Source organism: Culex quinquefasciatus, chromosome 2, assembly GCF_015732765.1.
Source record: "Culex quinquefasciatus strain JHB chromosome 2, VPISU_Cqui_1.0_pri_paternal, whole genome shotgun sequence".
Classification (NCBI taxonomy): domain Eukaryota; kingdom Metazoa; phylum Arthropoda; class Insecta; order Diptera; family Culicidae; genus Culex; species Culex quinquefasciatus.
The window spans coordinates 13,676,484-13,691,755 of NC_051862.1; the positions used below are offsets into that span (position 1 = coordinate 13,676,484).

The following is a 15,272-nucleotide window of genomic DNA, read 5'->3' on the forward strand; positions in this document are numbered from 1 at the left end:
TGTTATAAATAACATAAAATATTATTGGCCTAGTATTTTCAAATATCAAAAAATGTTATTCTCAAATTATTACCGTCTGCTCGGGTTTTCTCAAATTATTTTTTTCTTCAAAATAACGAAATAATAAATATTTCATCCATACAGACTATTTGAGTAAATTTTATTTATTTAAAATTGAACCATATGAACCATTTGAAGATTTTTTCAGTTTTTTTTAGAAACTAAGTTTAACTGTTTTATTTTAAAGGTATAGCTTCATAAGAAATTAAAGAATCAAGCTTTGTTTTATTCAAATAAAGATGAAGGGTATTTTATATCATTGATATCAACTTTTAATAAAATTCAGATTTTTCTGCGTCCTGTTTTATTTTAACGATATTTGATTATTTGGGTGGATGATTCCAGTAAAAGTTAAGCAATACTTTTTTTAATTTTCATTTTTGAAATTTTGATTTCGTTACAAATATATCAATTATGCTTAATTTTTAAAAATATAAATTTGGAATAGAGTGACGAAAAGCTTTAAAAAATATTGTAATGTGCTAAATGTCGCAAAAAATAAAAAATATTAAATCCATTTTGGCTGAACACGATTGTTAAATCTTGCTTTAATATGAAATTCAATAATATGAAGCAAATCAGCGAAAACTTTTTAGCTCCATTAGTCGAACATTAAAAAAATAAAAATAAAAAACAGTTCAATAAATGAGAATACGCATGCCCTACACTTTGGTTCCCACCCATAACCCAGGTGGAATCTTTTTGGAAAATTAGGAGATTTTTTTTTGTGTCAGGTTCAAATGTATCGAAATTGTTTTTAGTTTATTTAAATAATATATAATGAAGCATAAAAAGCAGTTTCTGTGATTCAAACATAAGATTTTCAGAGTTATTTTAACATTCTTCACGTTCCGTGAAATTTGCGTGAAATTTGGTGTTTTGAAATTGAGGTCCCCGTGAAATATGCAGCTATAAAGTGCTATTATGCCAACATTAGATGTTTGCGCTTGTGGTGATATTCATTAATACTATATTGAATGCTTTTTTGTTAACACTCAGAAAACACAATTTTTCCTATCAGAGGCTGTTTATCAGCAAAACTAAATCATATCTTAAGTGTTTCTAAAGCAAATTTATGGGATATTTGTAGAGGTGGTTTGGATTGGTCATGACTTCTACAGGTTAAAAAACCAACTCTTCTTACAAAAAAAAACACTGGAAACGGTGCACTTTCTCAAAAAGTTAGTTTACAATATTGCATCTCAAAAAAACTACCTAAAATTAAGTGTATTTTTTCACTGCATTCTTAAAAATGGCGACTCTAAAACTAAAAACTATAATTATACAGTCGACTCTCTCGCTGTCGATCGGTCCCTTCAAAATGCATACTCCGATTCTCTTCTTTCGTCGATATTCTCTTCCTCGACAGTCCCATGGATTCTATATGTTTTAAAAATCTTTTCCAGTTGTCAAACAGTAGTTTATGCAACAAGTTGCAAAAAAAAAAGATTTTTTCAGCACGAATCGTACGATGTTCACCGAGTTGGATAAATACGACGAGTGTTGAAAAAATCAAGTTTTGCAACGAAAACAACAATTTTCGTTGCAAAATAGTAGTTTATGCAACAAGTAGCAAAAAGAGGATTTTTTCAGCTCGAGTCGTACATTTATCCAACAAGGTTCCCCGAGTTGGATAAATACGAAGAGTGCTGAAAAAATCAAGTTTTGCAACGAGTTCCATACAACATTTTTTGCAATTCCAAAAACACACTGGGTGAAATTTTAAGTCAAATTTTCATGTATTTTGTCAATAAATCGTTTAAATCAAAAAAATGTTGAAAAGTGTTACTTTTCGAAACAAGTGCTAAAAAGTTCAACTTTTCAGCACACATTTGAGTGCTGAAAAGTAGAACTTTTCAACATTTATTTTGAAAAGTGTTGCTATTCGATTCTGTTATTTTTGCTACAGAAAAGAAGGCTATTTCGTCGTTCAAGAATGACAGGAAAAGTGAGTAGTTTCACGACGGAATTGCAAAAAATGTATTTTTCCTCGATAATGACGACCAGAGAGTCGACTGTAATATGAGTTTTTTGAAGTGTAACAATTTTCCACATCAATACACAGAACTTTGCTGAAGACACCAATTTGATCAGAAAATTCGTTCTCAATAAGTTGATTTTTCAATATTTGAGAAATCCTATTGTATAGACGACTGTCAAAGTTGTTTGAAGATTTGTTGGGACAAAATAATTATGGAATATTGTATCTTTTTTGTTGGTTGAGAGACACATTTTCTATCGTTTTCAGTTATTAAAACGTTAAGACTTACACAAATATTTGCAAAGACAAAATAAGAAGTTTATTCAGATTTTGTTTTTTTAGTTAAACTTATATACAATTTGAAATTCACAATTCTGATGTATAACAAACCATCACTTCTCAGCAAAATGTACACTTCTTTCCAGGCTGGCTCGGCAACTCGTTACTCGATGGAGCGTTGAATGGTGGAAACGTTAAGTAGGACTGACTTGCGTCAGGCAATTCTTGCGGGAATCCATTACAAGTGGAGAGGATGGAAATTAGGCACAGAGTGAATATTATGAAAACTAGTCTTTCGGAGATCATCTCTGAAATGCTATAATATCACTGAACAAGTTAGTGAATTAATCTAACTTGCTCAACAGTTCTACTGATACTGTTGAAAAAATATTTCAATTGGAAATAATTTACGCGTTATTTGTTGTTAAAAAAACTGTTATAAATGACAGCTCACTGACCCTCAATTTGAATATCGATTCTCCAATCTGTCAATTTGTTTGAGTGAGGTTCTAATGTGGATACACTTGCCTACTTGTGTAGGCATATAAATCATTTCACAATGAGAATCATCTTATAAATATTTCGCTTTGATCATTACGTAGCAATCTTTTTATACGTACAAAAGATAGCACTTAAGAGTTGACTATCTCGCTGAAAGTACTTCTTTGATTTTACAACAAAATCAATATTTTCTCACGATAAACTAAAAATACACTTAAAACGTTGATAATGCACTTCAGCTTACGTAACTGCTAAATTGTTCAAACAAGTGGTAAAGCAATGAGTTCTTGCTTTGTGCAACAGTTTGTTTAAATTTGTTCAAATTGGAACAAAAATATCAGTAATTTCACAATATTTATTTAATTTAAAAATAAGATTACGAAAAAGGTTGCATAAAACACTTTTTCATGCTATTTAAGCAAAAATTTTATTCATGATATTAAAGTAAAAAAAAAATATGTAGCATTGAATTCATACACTTCAACCCTTCCAGATCTGTTTTTTCAGTGTTTCAACCATTTGATAGGCTAGATAACCTTCAGGTCAAATTGTTATAAAAATAATCCTTAGTATATAATGCCATGCTCTATCAAGTGCACGAGATCCTAGTTCTACTGATAAAGCCACCAGTGTAACGCGTTCATCCCGCCAAGAAAGTTGAGTTTTGCCCGAAGCAACGATGCAGCCACTCTCGCTTCTCTGCTGTGTTTAAATTTGCTACATAGCTACCAATTTTGACACAAATGCGCTTCCAACTAACAATGAAAGTCACATTAGTGAAGAAGAGAATGAGTTTGTGCAGAAGTTTGGTAAGTTTTTCCTTAACAAAACATAAATTAAAAAAAATGTTTGACGATTTTAACTTCAAACAGATGCAATAATTCCTGAAATCGGCCAAACCGCGGAACTTCATCGCCAGAAAAGAGGCGTCTGTTATAATGAGATCTGCAATCTCGGCTGTATCGCTCTGGGACACAAGAGTGGAACATGCGATGGCGATGTGTGCATGTGTTCTGATTGATTTTTTTTGGTTCATGAGATGAAAAGATAAAATTAACATAGGCATCAAAAATTGTTCTATCGACAGAATTATTCTCTATCTTGAAATACATTTGAATTTTGTGACCGTGTAAAATTTTGAAAGTCCTTCAGATGGACTGAATAATTATGTTCAAATAAATATACAAGAAACAAATAACAAACCAGAAACAAATAAGAATTGTTTTGATTCAATTTTAACCCTAACGACCTACGAATCAAAACGACATCATGTAATCGTCCTTCAAACTATCATCATTTATTTTCACTCTACGAAGTATAAAACTATTACTTCTCCTGATAATCGACATCAGTCCAAAGTAATCAACAGCTCGGGTAAGGTCGGAGCCTGGTTTGCCACCGAATCCACATCGAAAATGCAGCCAACCACAGTTTTCTGTTTTGTCCTAATTTGCTCCATCGGAGCGATTTACTGCACCAATAGTTTGCCCCAGAAGGACGACTTTGAAACTGTTGACAGAGTTGAAGTTGATGAATTGGGTAAGAATTAAGTTATTCTCTTTAAAGTTAATTTATTTAAAATATGCAATTTCTTATTCTTCAGATCTAACCCACGGCACAGACCATCGTGTGGATCGCTTTTCGGAGCAGCAACGCCATCGAAGGGCGACCTGTAACTTTGCCGAGTGCGACGCTTTTTGCCGTCGAAGACAATTTCGTGGTGTCTGTGTTCAAAACAAGTGTAAATGCACTTAAAAACAGGATTGTTTGAAAGTAAAATGATTAATTTGAATGGACAGTTTCGATTAAGCTATTGTTTTTTTTTCATTCGGAGTAAATAAATAATTCACTCAAAATTTGCGTAACAAGAGACAACAAGCAGAGCCAATTAAAAAAATGTGGGCATAATGCTATAAAGAATTTAATTTGATAAATATAAAAATTAACTACAAAAACCGACCCTTATTTTGGATAATGTGATTAACCTAACTTTCTGATCATGTATTAGTAAAATGATTTTACAGTATAGACTCGGCAAAATTCACTTCGGATAATCAAATCTCGAAAAAATTTTTTTTTCGCTGTCTTATTTTTGATTTTTGTGCTTTAGTATGAACCTTAAACCACTCTTCAGTGATTTAGAATTTTTAAATCCAAGATGGCGGCCAAAATTGCTGAAATATTGAAAAAAGGCATTTTTTCATTTTATGGACAATATACCATTCAAACTTTACTTAAATGGGGTCACAGAACTCGAACTTAATTTTAAAAGTAAGAAAATAAAAAAAAAAAGAAAAAAATTGTGATTCGGTTATCCGAAGTCCCATACAGACCTTCGGATAATCGAAACTTTGAATAATCGAGGCTTCGGATAATCGAGTCTGGACTGTATTTCATCTTTAAAATCAACAAATCATTTTTTTTATTTTGAAAAAATCGAGCAATTTTTTTTCAGTTTACGATGCGCCTTTAGTGAGGTTATTCCATAACAACCAAAATCAAAAAAATGAATTACTGAATTATATCTTTTTTTAAAGAAAAGCTGCAAAAAAAAACAGTCATATGATTCTAAATGATAATTTTTATATTCATATCAAAAACGCCTTGCCCCAATAGTTGTAAATTTGCTTGAAATAATATTAAAAAAAAAAACCTGTTTTTATAATGTATAACATGAGATCCACACGGTTTTTTTCAAAATTTATTTTTTCTGAAAATGCACTTAGCTGTTTAGTTCCACAAAATCATTCTTTTTTTTAGACCCACCCGTTTTTTTTAAATTTATTTTCTCAAAAAACGCACTTAGCTACAAAATCTAAACCTAGATATTACAGCAATTCCCCACGATTGATTCGAAAAAAAGTTCAACGATCAAGACCAAAATTTTTCTGGGGGCTCCTTGGCCGAAATAATTAGACCCGTATTTTTTTTGTTTGGCCATTAGGGTGACCTACGCCGTCTTAGAGTGCTTCGAAAAATGGCAATTTTCAACGATTTTCGCAAAAACCACTTTGTTTTTTCAAAAAAATCATATCTCCGCGCCATTTCATCCGATTTTAACTGTCTTATGCGCAAAAGAAAGACGATTAGTTTGGCTATTTGTGAAAAATAGTAAGAAGATCCAAAAATCTAGCTTGACATTTGAAAAGGTCGTATGAAAACTGAAAATACTGTTTTGAAGGTCTCGGTACCGTAGAGCCTATGTCTAAAAATATTTTTATCAGATTCCTCGGAAAATTTTACATAACATATCAAAAAATGGTGAAGTTATGTTTTCAATACTCTGAGATACGATTTTTTGAAATTAAAAATTGGGTTTTACGACGCGCCACGCGCAAAAATAGAAAATGACGAAAACGGGAAAAAATCGACTTTTTTCACTAAAACTGCGATAACTTAATAATTTCAGCGATGACCTATAAATGTTAAGGTACCAAAAGTTGCGTATTTCAATTACTAAAATTTTGGTACCCTAACATGTATAGGTCATCGCTGAAATTTTGAAGTTATCGCAGTTTTAGTGAAAAAAGTTGATTTTTCCCGTTTTCGTCATTTTCCCTTTTTTGCACGTGGCGCTTCGAAAAAAATCGTATCTCAGAGTATTGAAAACATAACATCACAAATTTTTGAAAAGTCATGTAAAACATAGGCTCTTTGGTCCCGAGACCTTCAAAACAGCATTTTAAGTTTTCATACGACCTTTTTAAATGTTAAGCTAGATTTTTGGAACTTTTTACTATTTTTCACAAATAGCCAAACTAATCACTTTTCTTTTGCGTTTAAGACAGCTAAAATCGGATGAAATGGCGCGGAGATATGGTTTTTTGAAAAAAGTGGTTTTTGCGAAAATCGACGAAAATTGCCATTTTTCGGACCACCCTAACACGGTGTAGGTCACCCTAATGGCCAAACAAAAAAATACGGGTCTAATTATTTCGGCCAAGGAACCCTTAGAAAAAATTTGTACAGTACAGTATTGGAAGAGATACTTTTCCATACAAGTGCTAAAAAGTTGAACTCAAATGGATGCTGAAAAGTACTTTTTGCAATTCCGTCGTGAAACTACTTACTTTTCCTGTCATTCTTGAACGACGAAATAGCCTTCTTTTCTGTACCAAAAATAACAGAATCGAATAGCAACACTTTTCAAAATAAATGCTGAAAAGTTCTAAGTAACACTTTTCAACTTTTTTTTTTTGATTTAAACGATTTATTGACAAAATACATGAAAATTTGACATAAAATTTCACTCAGTGTGTGTTTTTTGGAATTGCAAAAAATGTTGTATGGAACTCGTTGCAAAACTTGATTTTTTCAGCACTCTTCGTATTTATCCAACTCGGTGAACCTCGTTGGATAAATGTACGACTCGGGCTGAAAAAATCATCTTTTTGCAACTTGTTGCATAAACTACTATTACAGTGCTGTTAATTTCAAAAGTGTTTATGTGCAAACAAGACGGAGAGTTTATTTTAAATTTAAATTTTGCCTTAAAATTTTAAAATCATCGTCACTCTGTCTGAATTTAATTGAAGTCTAAGTTTGTAAAAAAAATTAAGCTTAGATTAGAAAGTGAGCAATATAAAGTTGGCTGCTACTCCCATATTTTAATGTTGGTTATAGATGAAAACTTACAATAAATTGTGTTTATTACAATTTCATCATAAGTGAACGCAATAATCACGTAACAACAAAAAACACAAAATAACATTCAACGATATTCAGTGCTTTCCCAACACACAATAAGGCATCTCAATGAGCTCAAATCAGTTTTCCATAACCGTCACGAGTTTCGCGACTGGTCTGGGTATTCCCTCCGAGTCCCCACACAATCACGAGGTTTCCCTCCAGCGCGCTTATCACGGATCCATAAATAAAAAATTGTCACATTTTTGTTCAATTAAAGATTACAAATTCTGTATCAAAAATAAACAACGAAAGCAAGCTCCGACTTACCCCTCTTCCGGTGTCCCATGCGGCAAACGAGGTGCGTTCCAGTTTTTTTCTACTATCACCGGAACTGCTCCTCGGCGGATTTTCTTCGTTTTCTTCTTGCCGAGCACGGTGGTGACACTCGATGACAGCGACGGCGAAGACGACGCCTCGTGATGCAATTTGTTTGACTTGGCGTCGGCGACCGAACGCGATAACACGCCCCGCGAGATTGATTATCCACGTGTTGCTGGCCGTGCTGCTTGAATCCGGCTAGGGTGGTTCTGCTGTACATTTGATTGAGCACTTGAGTTACGGTTTTTATCCTCCTCCTTATCAAAAATATTGCTAATTAAAAACTTTTCTTCACAATCGCAGCACTGAAACTTTTATTACGTGACTTTTTCCTAGAATCCGGAACCTCGGCGAACAATTTAGAACGTTCCGGCCGTTCCTTTTCCTACCACGCAAATCACTGCGGCCACAGCTCGACTAGGTCAACCGCGATAGGGGCGTCCTCGACCGTCGGTCACCCCGAAAAAAAATCCCTAGTTCGCACAAAAACACACACTTTTGCTCGTAATCAAAACGCTTAGAATTTCTTCACTCACTCTCGGCGGCGGCGATGATAACCCTTGAACAACGGGCACGTTCCAGCCAATACGTTTGTACCAAGTCTGAATTAAGTCGTCAACGCCGTTTGCTCTCTCTCGCGATCTTGTTCAAACACACTGGGTTTGTCCTATTAAACTGATAACGCACCGCGCAGCTGCACTCTCTGCGCAAAAAAAAAGTCTTCAACGGAGCGGGTTGGCCGGGGCTTGGCTCAGTCTGGGCGTAACTACCGACCGGGATGGGCGCTGGCTTGGCTCTGAAATAGTAATAGAAGAAGGGAAGCGAATTGAAATGGGGCGAAACTTGTTTTGGGACCTTTGCAATTTTGTGGGGTTTTCCCAGTTGAGGTCGATACAAAAATAAAGAGTTTAATCATCGACTAACCAGGTCTGTGTGTTGGTTGGTTCATCCATGGAGATAATGTTAGTCATGGCTATCCACAACTGCTGGTTGCGCAGAGAAGTTGGCGCGATGCCTTTAGCGTTAGTCACTGGGAGATATTTTTCGAAACAGCTTAGTCTCGTTTGTCTGAACGACGCAATTGAAAAGCTTCTCTTCTTTGGTTTAAGTCACAACATCGAAACTCAACTAGATGTGAGCAACTCTCTACGAAATCGGCCGATTTCGACTATTTTTATTTTTTGTATTTTTTGATTAGGCTCAAACTTTGTGGGGGCCTTCCCTATGACCAAATATGCTATTTTGTGTGAACCATCCATACAAGTCTCCATACAATTTTGCCTGCTGTCCATACAAAAATGGTATGTAAATATTCAAACAGCTGTATTTTTTGAGTGAATTTTCTGATCAATTTGGTGTCTTGGGCAAAGTTGTAGGTATTGTTGAGGACTTTTGAGAATAAAATACGTACACGGAAAAAAAATTGCAGATTTTTTTATCAACTTTTTTTTCACTAAAACTCAATTTCCCAAAATACGTATTTTTTGATTTTCGAGATTTTTTTATATGTTTTAGGGGACAAAAATCCGCAACTTTTGAGCCATAGAGAAACATGGTCAAAAAATCTGCCAACGAGTAATTAATTTTTGAAAAAAATGTGGATTTGGAAAAAATCGAAGTTTCATGCAAAAACAAGTTTGACATTATTTTTAAGTGCAAAATTGAATTTGCAATCGAAAAGTACTTTACAGATTTTTTGATAAAGGGCTCCGTTTTCAAGATATAGCCACCGAAAGTTTGAATTTAGCGAAATATGACCATTTCAAAAAATATTTTTTTTGAGAAGTTCAGAAAATTTGCTATAAAATTGTCTAAGAGACATTGAAGATTGGACCTCGGGTTGCTGAGATAGAGCCGCTTTAAGAAAAAGAAACACGAAAATTGAAGTTTTCTTAATCTCACCAAAATAACCCACCATTTTCTAATGACGATATCTCACCAACTAATGGTCCGATTATCAATGTTAGTACATGAAACATTCGTAAAGTTTTCCGATCTTTTCGAAAAAAATATTTTGAAATTTTTTAAATCAAGACTCACATTTTAAAAGGGCCAAACATTGAATATTACGCCCATTTAAAATGCTTGTCTTGATTATAAAAATATTTTTTTCGAAAAGATCGGAAAATTTCACGAATGTTTCATGTACTAACATTGATAATCGGACCATTAGTTGCTGAGATATCGTCATTAGAAAATGATGGGTTATTTTGGTGAGATTAAGAAAACTTCAATTTTCGTGTTTCTTTTTCTAAAAGCGGCTCTATCTCAGCAACCCGAGGTCCAATCTTCAATGTCTCTTAGACAATTTTATAGCAAATTTTCTGAACTTCTCAAAAAAAAAAAAATTAAAGATGATCATTTATGGTCACTATTTTTAAAAATTGAAAAACTGCAAGTATTTCGCTAAAATTAAACTTTCGGTGGCTATATCTTGAAAACGGAGCCCTTTATCAAAAAATCTGTAAAGTACTTTTCGATTGAATATTCAATTTTGCATTAAAAAATAATGCCCCCACGAAGTTTGAGCCAAATCAAAAAATACAAATAAAATCCATTTCCGGTTTTGGTAGAGAATTGCTCATGTACAAGTTTACAATTCGTCGCTGTAGTGCTGACTTGTCGTATGTGGATTTTGGGGCACATTTAGTTTAGAACGCCATTTTGTACAGCTAACATGCCTCACCCTTTGACCTTCACAGATCCCCAAAATTCGATTTCAATCCAGAGATATTCAATAAAAACCAAAACAATTTTGTTTGCATTTTTGTCACATTTCATATGAAAGAAGTTTTTAAACCTTGTCACGTTTGCAATCAGCGCTTCCCGTAGTGGAAAACCAGATTTAGAGTTTCATTTTATGCAGGTGGAAACGGATGGTACTTTACTATGAGATAATATTTTAGTTTTATCCAGCCAAACGGGAGTTGGCATCCGATCCCTTAAACACATTATGCCATTGGTCGCAACGCTTGCTTAGAGCGTATCCTAGACGCTAAAACCGTCAGACTCTCAATGAAACTAATTTGGAAATACCGTGGAGATTTTCCCTTATCTCCTTAAAACGTTACTTAATCCACCTTTAGGTGGTTGGTGCCTTCCTCGCATTCATAAAGTGAATACACTACACAGCATCAAAAAAGGGTAGAAATAACACTTATTTTTATTAATATCAGAGATCCAGCCTAAAAATAAGTGTATTAAAAACACTAAAGTACTTATAACTTTTGATAGGGTTATCAGATCTTCAATCTTTTGTGCTCGTTGGAAAGGTCTTTTGGTTACCTATCCAACGATGGGTCGATAGATCCGGACACCTTTTTCATCAAGATATTTGAGATCCGGCCAAAAAAGTATATAAATAACACATAAGTGCTCATAACTTTTGATGGGGTTGTCAGATTTTCAATCTTTTGAACGCGTTGGAAAGGTCTTTCAAATACCTTTTTAACAACATATATCATGACGGGTTTTCTTACAAAAACCACCCTTTTTACAAACTTCCGAAGTTTAGCTAAAATCGTTTTTTAAGCATAACTTTTGAAGTACTTTTCTAAACTTCATAATATTAACTAGGGTCTTGAAGGACCCCAAGACGGATCGAATGAGACCAAAACGGTCCAACCAGTCCGGAGATAATCGTGTGCATATTTTTCGGTGCACGGACTCACATCCAGACACACGCACAGACATTTGTTCAGAATTTGATTCTAAGTCGATAGGTATACGTGAAGGCGGTTCTACGAGGTCGAATTAAGATGTTCATTTTTCGAGTGATTTTATAGCCTTTCCTCATTGAGGTGAGGAAGGCAAAAAGGTGGAGCATCAAAACTATCCGTCTTCCAAAATCCCATGGCATAATGGTGATAATTTAGCTCAGGTGGAATTGGTTCTAGAGGAAATATACCCTTTCTAATCAAACACCTATCTTTGTCATATGGAGAGTTTGATGCACGATCAAAGCTCCAAAAATACTTTTCAGGCTATAAACTTACCAGCAATAGCACCGCCTCGAGTAAGCACGCAAATTTATGGCACTTACTGGCCAAAAAGATCAAATTTAATGCACTTTTGATAATTATTTCTATTTTGCGAGACCATTTCTCATCATTTTGGTGGCACACACATCCACACGCAAGATCAGAGGTTAACTGCTTAACGAAAGTCGCCATCAATATCTTTTCACTTGCGCTAACGATTTCAAAGCGCTTAAGATATAAAATTGCTTCCAACTACCGGCAACATATTCTTTTGACCATTACTTAGTCACTCACTTGAAAAATAATCCCGAAAAATGTAAATAATTAGCAAGCACCAACAAAAAAACAAACGCGCTAAGTCTTTTGACGTTTCAATTTTGAATACCAATTCTAATCGAAGGCTGAAGAAAACCGAGCGAGGAGCGATGGCAAATAAAAAACAAAGTGTGGCCACCAACACCACCAACATGCTGGTGCAGCGCCTGATGGAGTGAACAAGTGCTGCCAGGAAACTTTCGCTATAAATGCTACTTTTCGTGAGTGTTCGCTTAAAATTTCATCAATTTTGGCAGCACAAAGCAGACCCAAAAGAGCGCTGGAAGAAAAAAAGAACTAAGCTGAAAATAGAAAAACGGGCGTAGCCCAATGCACTCGACTGATTAGAATGCATTTTTGAAATATTTTTTTTAAATGCTTGTAAAAGGAATAGCATAACCTTTAATAAAAGTGAAAATAAACAGAAATGTCCACAAAAAGTTGCTCTACTCGTTGGTGTACTTGGTTTTAGTGAATTTCAAGGAACAATCCTGATTATCCAGCATCATTCAAACACGACCGCTTATTAGGCTTAAAATGGGCATATTTCCCCTATTCCCTGAATTATCAATTCCGAGACAACTTGGGCTTAGCCAATCATGGCAAAATACAGTCTGCAAAATTAATATTGTAGTATCATCTCTGCATAGCAAATCGTGGATTAAGATTTGTTTTGATGTTATATTTAATCGCTATTGATAATTAATAATTTCGAGATATTTTTTATACTGGTAATTTGGATGGAAATGAAACTAAATCCTGCCAATCAAAGGTGCTTTTCGTGCACTATATTGCAATACCATTCCACGTGAAACAAACAGTTTGGTCGATGAAACGACAGTTTTGAAGGTATCTTTTATTTTTTACCTCGAAACTTTGTGTTGTTTTGGCAAATATTTGGAACCTGGTGTTGTTTATTGTGCGGGATAATAATGAGTTTGGAAAATTCCTTTGGAAGCGAATGATAACGTTTAGAGGTCGTTTCATTACTATTTAAAAAAAGATTTTATGTAAAAAAAAGTATGCAGAAACTTTCCGAATGTCCCAGACTATGCGTCTACGAATTTTTCATTTATTAAAATGACAGTGGTATCATTCTATAGCAGAAAATGTAAAAAATATGCAAACAAATCAAAAGTGACTATGAAAACAGCTAAAAATGTGAAAGCTGATTATAAGAGTTGGTTAAATAAGCTAAATAATATAAGAAACAAACATGAATAACATAGAAACAAAAATTGCTCAAAAAGAAAAAAATAGGCATTAAAGGGTTAAAATAGGAAATCAAAAACAAAGTTTTCCAACTATTTTAAATATTAATAGAAACAGTTTTCTGCGAAAGCAAAACATTCTAGTGAACCCAATCTCAAGTGTAGAATATATTCTTTATGTATATGGCTCATAAGGTTAAAATTTTATAATAAATAATAAACTCCAGTATTTAATCCTACACCATGAATAATAACAACATTTTGCATTTATCAATTTAAGGATTGGAAATCCCTACCGCACTGAGCCAAGATGGCCGCAAAACAAATCAGACGCGTCCGTGTCGAGCTCCGCGATTTGATTAACGAAATACTTGTTTTATTGTGTGGTTCCCTTTAAAAGTCGATTGTGACTGATTTCATCGATGTCTGGCATCAGGAATATGTGGAGTTTGTTCGAAAAATGTTGTTCTAATGTAACGAGAAGAAATTCCAGTGCCAGTTGAATTGCTTCCAAGCTACGCCATCCGGACGAAAAATTGCTTTAGTTTGTGTGTGCGGGTCAGCTGCTCGTGAAGACGCCTCGACCGCTGCTGTCACGCGCCTGTATTGGTGTTCGTTTAGCGGGAAGTGGAGGTGTGGTGATCGTGGTGATGAATGCCGATTAATTTGTTTACGTTGAGGCGAAGAAGTATGTGTGGGGATACCGTTGTGGCACTGAAATGTTGTGACTTTACATCAGGATGGAATTTTTATGTGTCCCAAAAGTGAAGAAGTCTTAGAAGAAACTCAAGAAAGCACCAAAAGTTTTGAATCGAAACAAAAAATCGCAAACTCGCCCAGCACGGAGGGGCAAATAAGGGTCTCTGCAGACTTTTGAAAGGTGTTACCGGTAACAACGGGTGTGTTACAGAAAATACACATGTATTTCAACGCCATCTCATAAAAAGTGAGTTAAAAATCGGGAGCAGTCAGCTCAAATTATGGTGGCATCAGGTAAGTTCGTTCTGTTAATGTGCGTGTATGCGTGCATCGGACTGCAAGGTGAGTAATACGGAAAAATGCTGGGTGGGAGAGGGTCAAAGACTGTGCTATGCTTCATAAAAACATATTTAAAATTTGTATGGAAAATGTGATACCAAGAGGGAGAGGGGGAGGGGTAGAAAGGGGTCTCGAAATACCAAATAACGTTAAAAGTACGCTCTCTAAGTTTGTTTTGAGAGATTCAAAAAGTCCCTGAACTCCCCCAAAAAATTGTATTTATTAGAATTACTCATATTTTTGTTTTTCTTCAACAGAGAGCGAGGTGTGGCGCTATAACCACGGCAAATAGTGTCCTGGGCATTTGTGGAAATACGATGTCTCATCCCTGAGGGTCCCGGAGCACCAAAACTTCTTAGCATGGTGCTCCCAACGATTAATTGCTCTAACAAACAGGAACGTGAGCGGCGGATCCCCACGTTTCTTCCTCCCCTGTAGATTCAGAAATGTATTGTTGTTTGAACACTCGTGCTCAAACTCAATCCAATTCAACGAATCATCTTTGCGGTAAACTTTACGCAGTTGGCCTGGCCGCTTCGACGTTTGTGATGTTTCAATGCATGTTAATGCAATGGCGCACTGCAAATGTTGATAATGACAAGAAGATGCTAGGCGTCAATCAACCTAAGGCATTCTCCAGGATGCCCTCGAAAGACTGGCTGCGCTAGGGTTAGATTAGATTAGATTAGATTAGATTAAGGATTGGAAATCCCTACCGCGGACCAACGCCAACAGGTGCGTCGATGGAATATACGTCACTGTCTATTTGTATAACAAATTGAAATTGGACCATTATTTCAATTTGGCGCTTTCCATTTGTACGTCAATCAATATGTTGATTCAACTGAATTTAGAAAAATTGTTGAGTCACTCTAGTTTGCCACCCAGATCTAGTTTCAC

The 15,272-nt window shown here is 35.0% G+C and overlaps 2 protein-coding genes across 4 annotated transcripts in view; one reads left to right on the forward strand and one right to left on the reverse strand.

Moving 5' to 3' along the window:
- Positions 1 to 15,272, reverse strand: part of LOC6032314 (pollen-specific leucine-rich repeat extensin-like protein 1) — a 61,868-nt gene that overhangs the window by 44,224 nt on the left and 2,372 nt on the right. For both annotated transcript variants that reach the window (XM_038251890.1, XM_038251891.1), the window contains exon 2: positions 7,778 to 8,624. In XM_038251890.1, the coding sequence (XP_038107818.1) occupies positions 7,778 to 7,796 (19 nt within the window). In that variant the 5' untranslated portion in view covers positions 7,797 to 8,624. The remainder of the gene's footprint in view (positions 1 to 7,777; positions 8,625 to 15,272) is intronic.
- On the forward strand, positions 3,318 to 4,776 carry LOC6032312. 2 transcript variants are annotated; one of them, XR_005277053.1, is made up of 3 exons: positions 3,318 to 3,630; positions 3,694 to 4,360; positions 4,425 to 4,776. XR_005277053.1 is itself a non-coding variant. In XM_001842892.2 (3 exons), exons 1-3 carry the CDS (start codon positions 3,565 to 3,567, stop codon positions 4,574 to 4,576), a joined length of 405 nt encoding a protein of 134 aa, XP_001842944.2. In that variant the 5' UTR covers positions 3,353 to 3,564; the 3' UTR covers positions 4,577 to 4,776. The 2 variants fall into 2 exon arrangements, 1 of the variants encoding a protein (XP_001842944.2); XM_001842892.2 differs by having other exon boundaries at positions 3,353 to 3,630; positions 4,174 to 4,360.

What these genes read in the sequence shown, in the direction of transcription:
- LOC6032312 (XM_001842892.2), top strand. Translation starts at nt 3,565, where the DNA reads ATGCGCTTCCAACTAACAATGAAAGTCACATTAGTGAAGAAGAGAATG. An exon ending in TGAGTTTGTGCAGAAGTTTG is followed by an intron (nt 3,631 to 4,173) that starts GTAAGTTTTTCC and finishes AATCGACATCAG; the next exon opens with TCCAAAGTAATCAACAGCTC. An exon ending in AGTTGAAGTTGATGAATTGG is followed by an intron (nt 4,361 to 4,424) that starts GTAAGAATTAAG and finishes CTTATTCTTCAG; the next exon opens with ATCTAACCCACGGCACAGAC.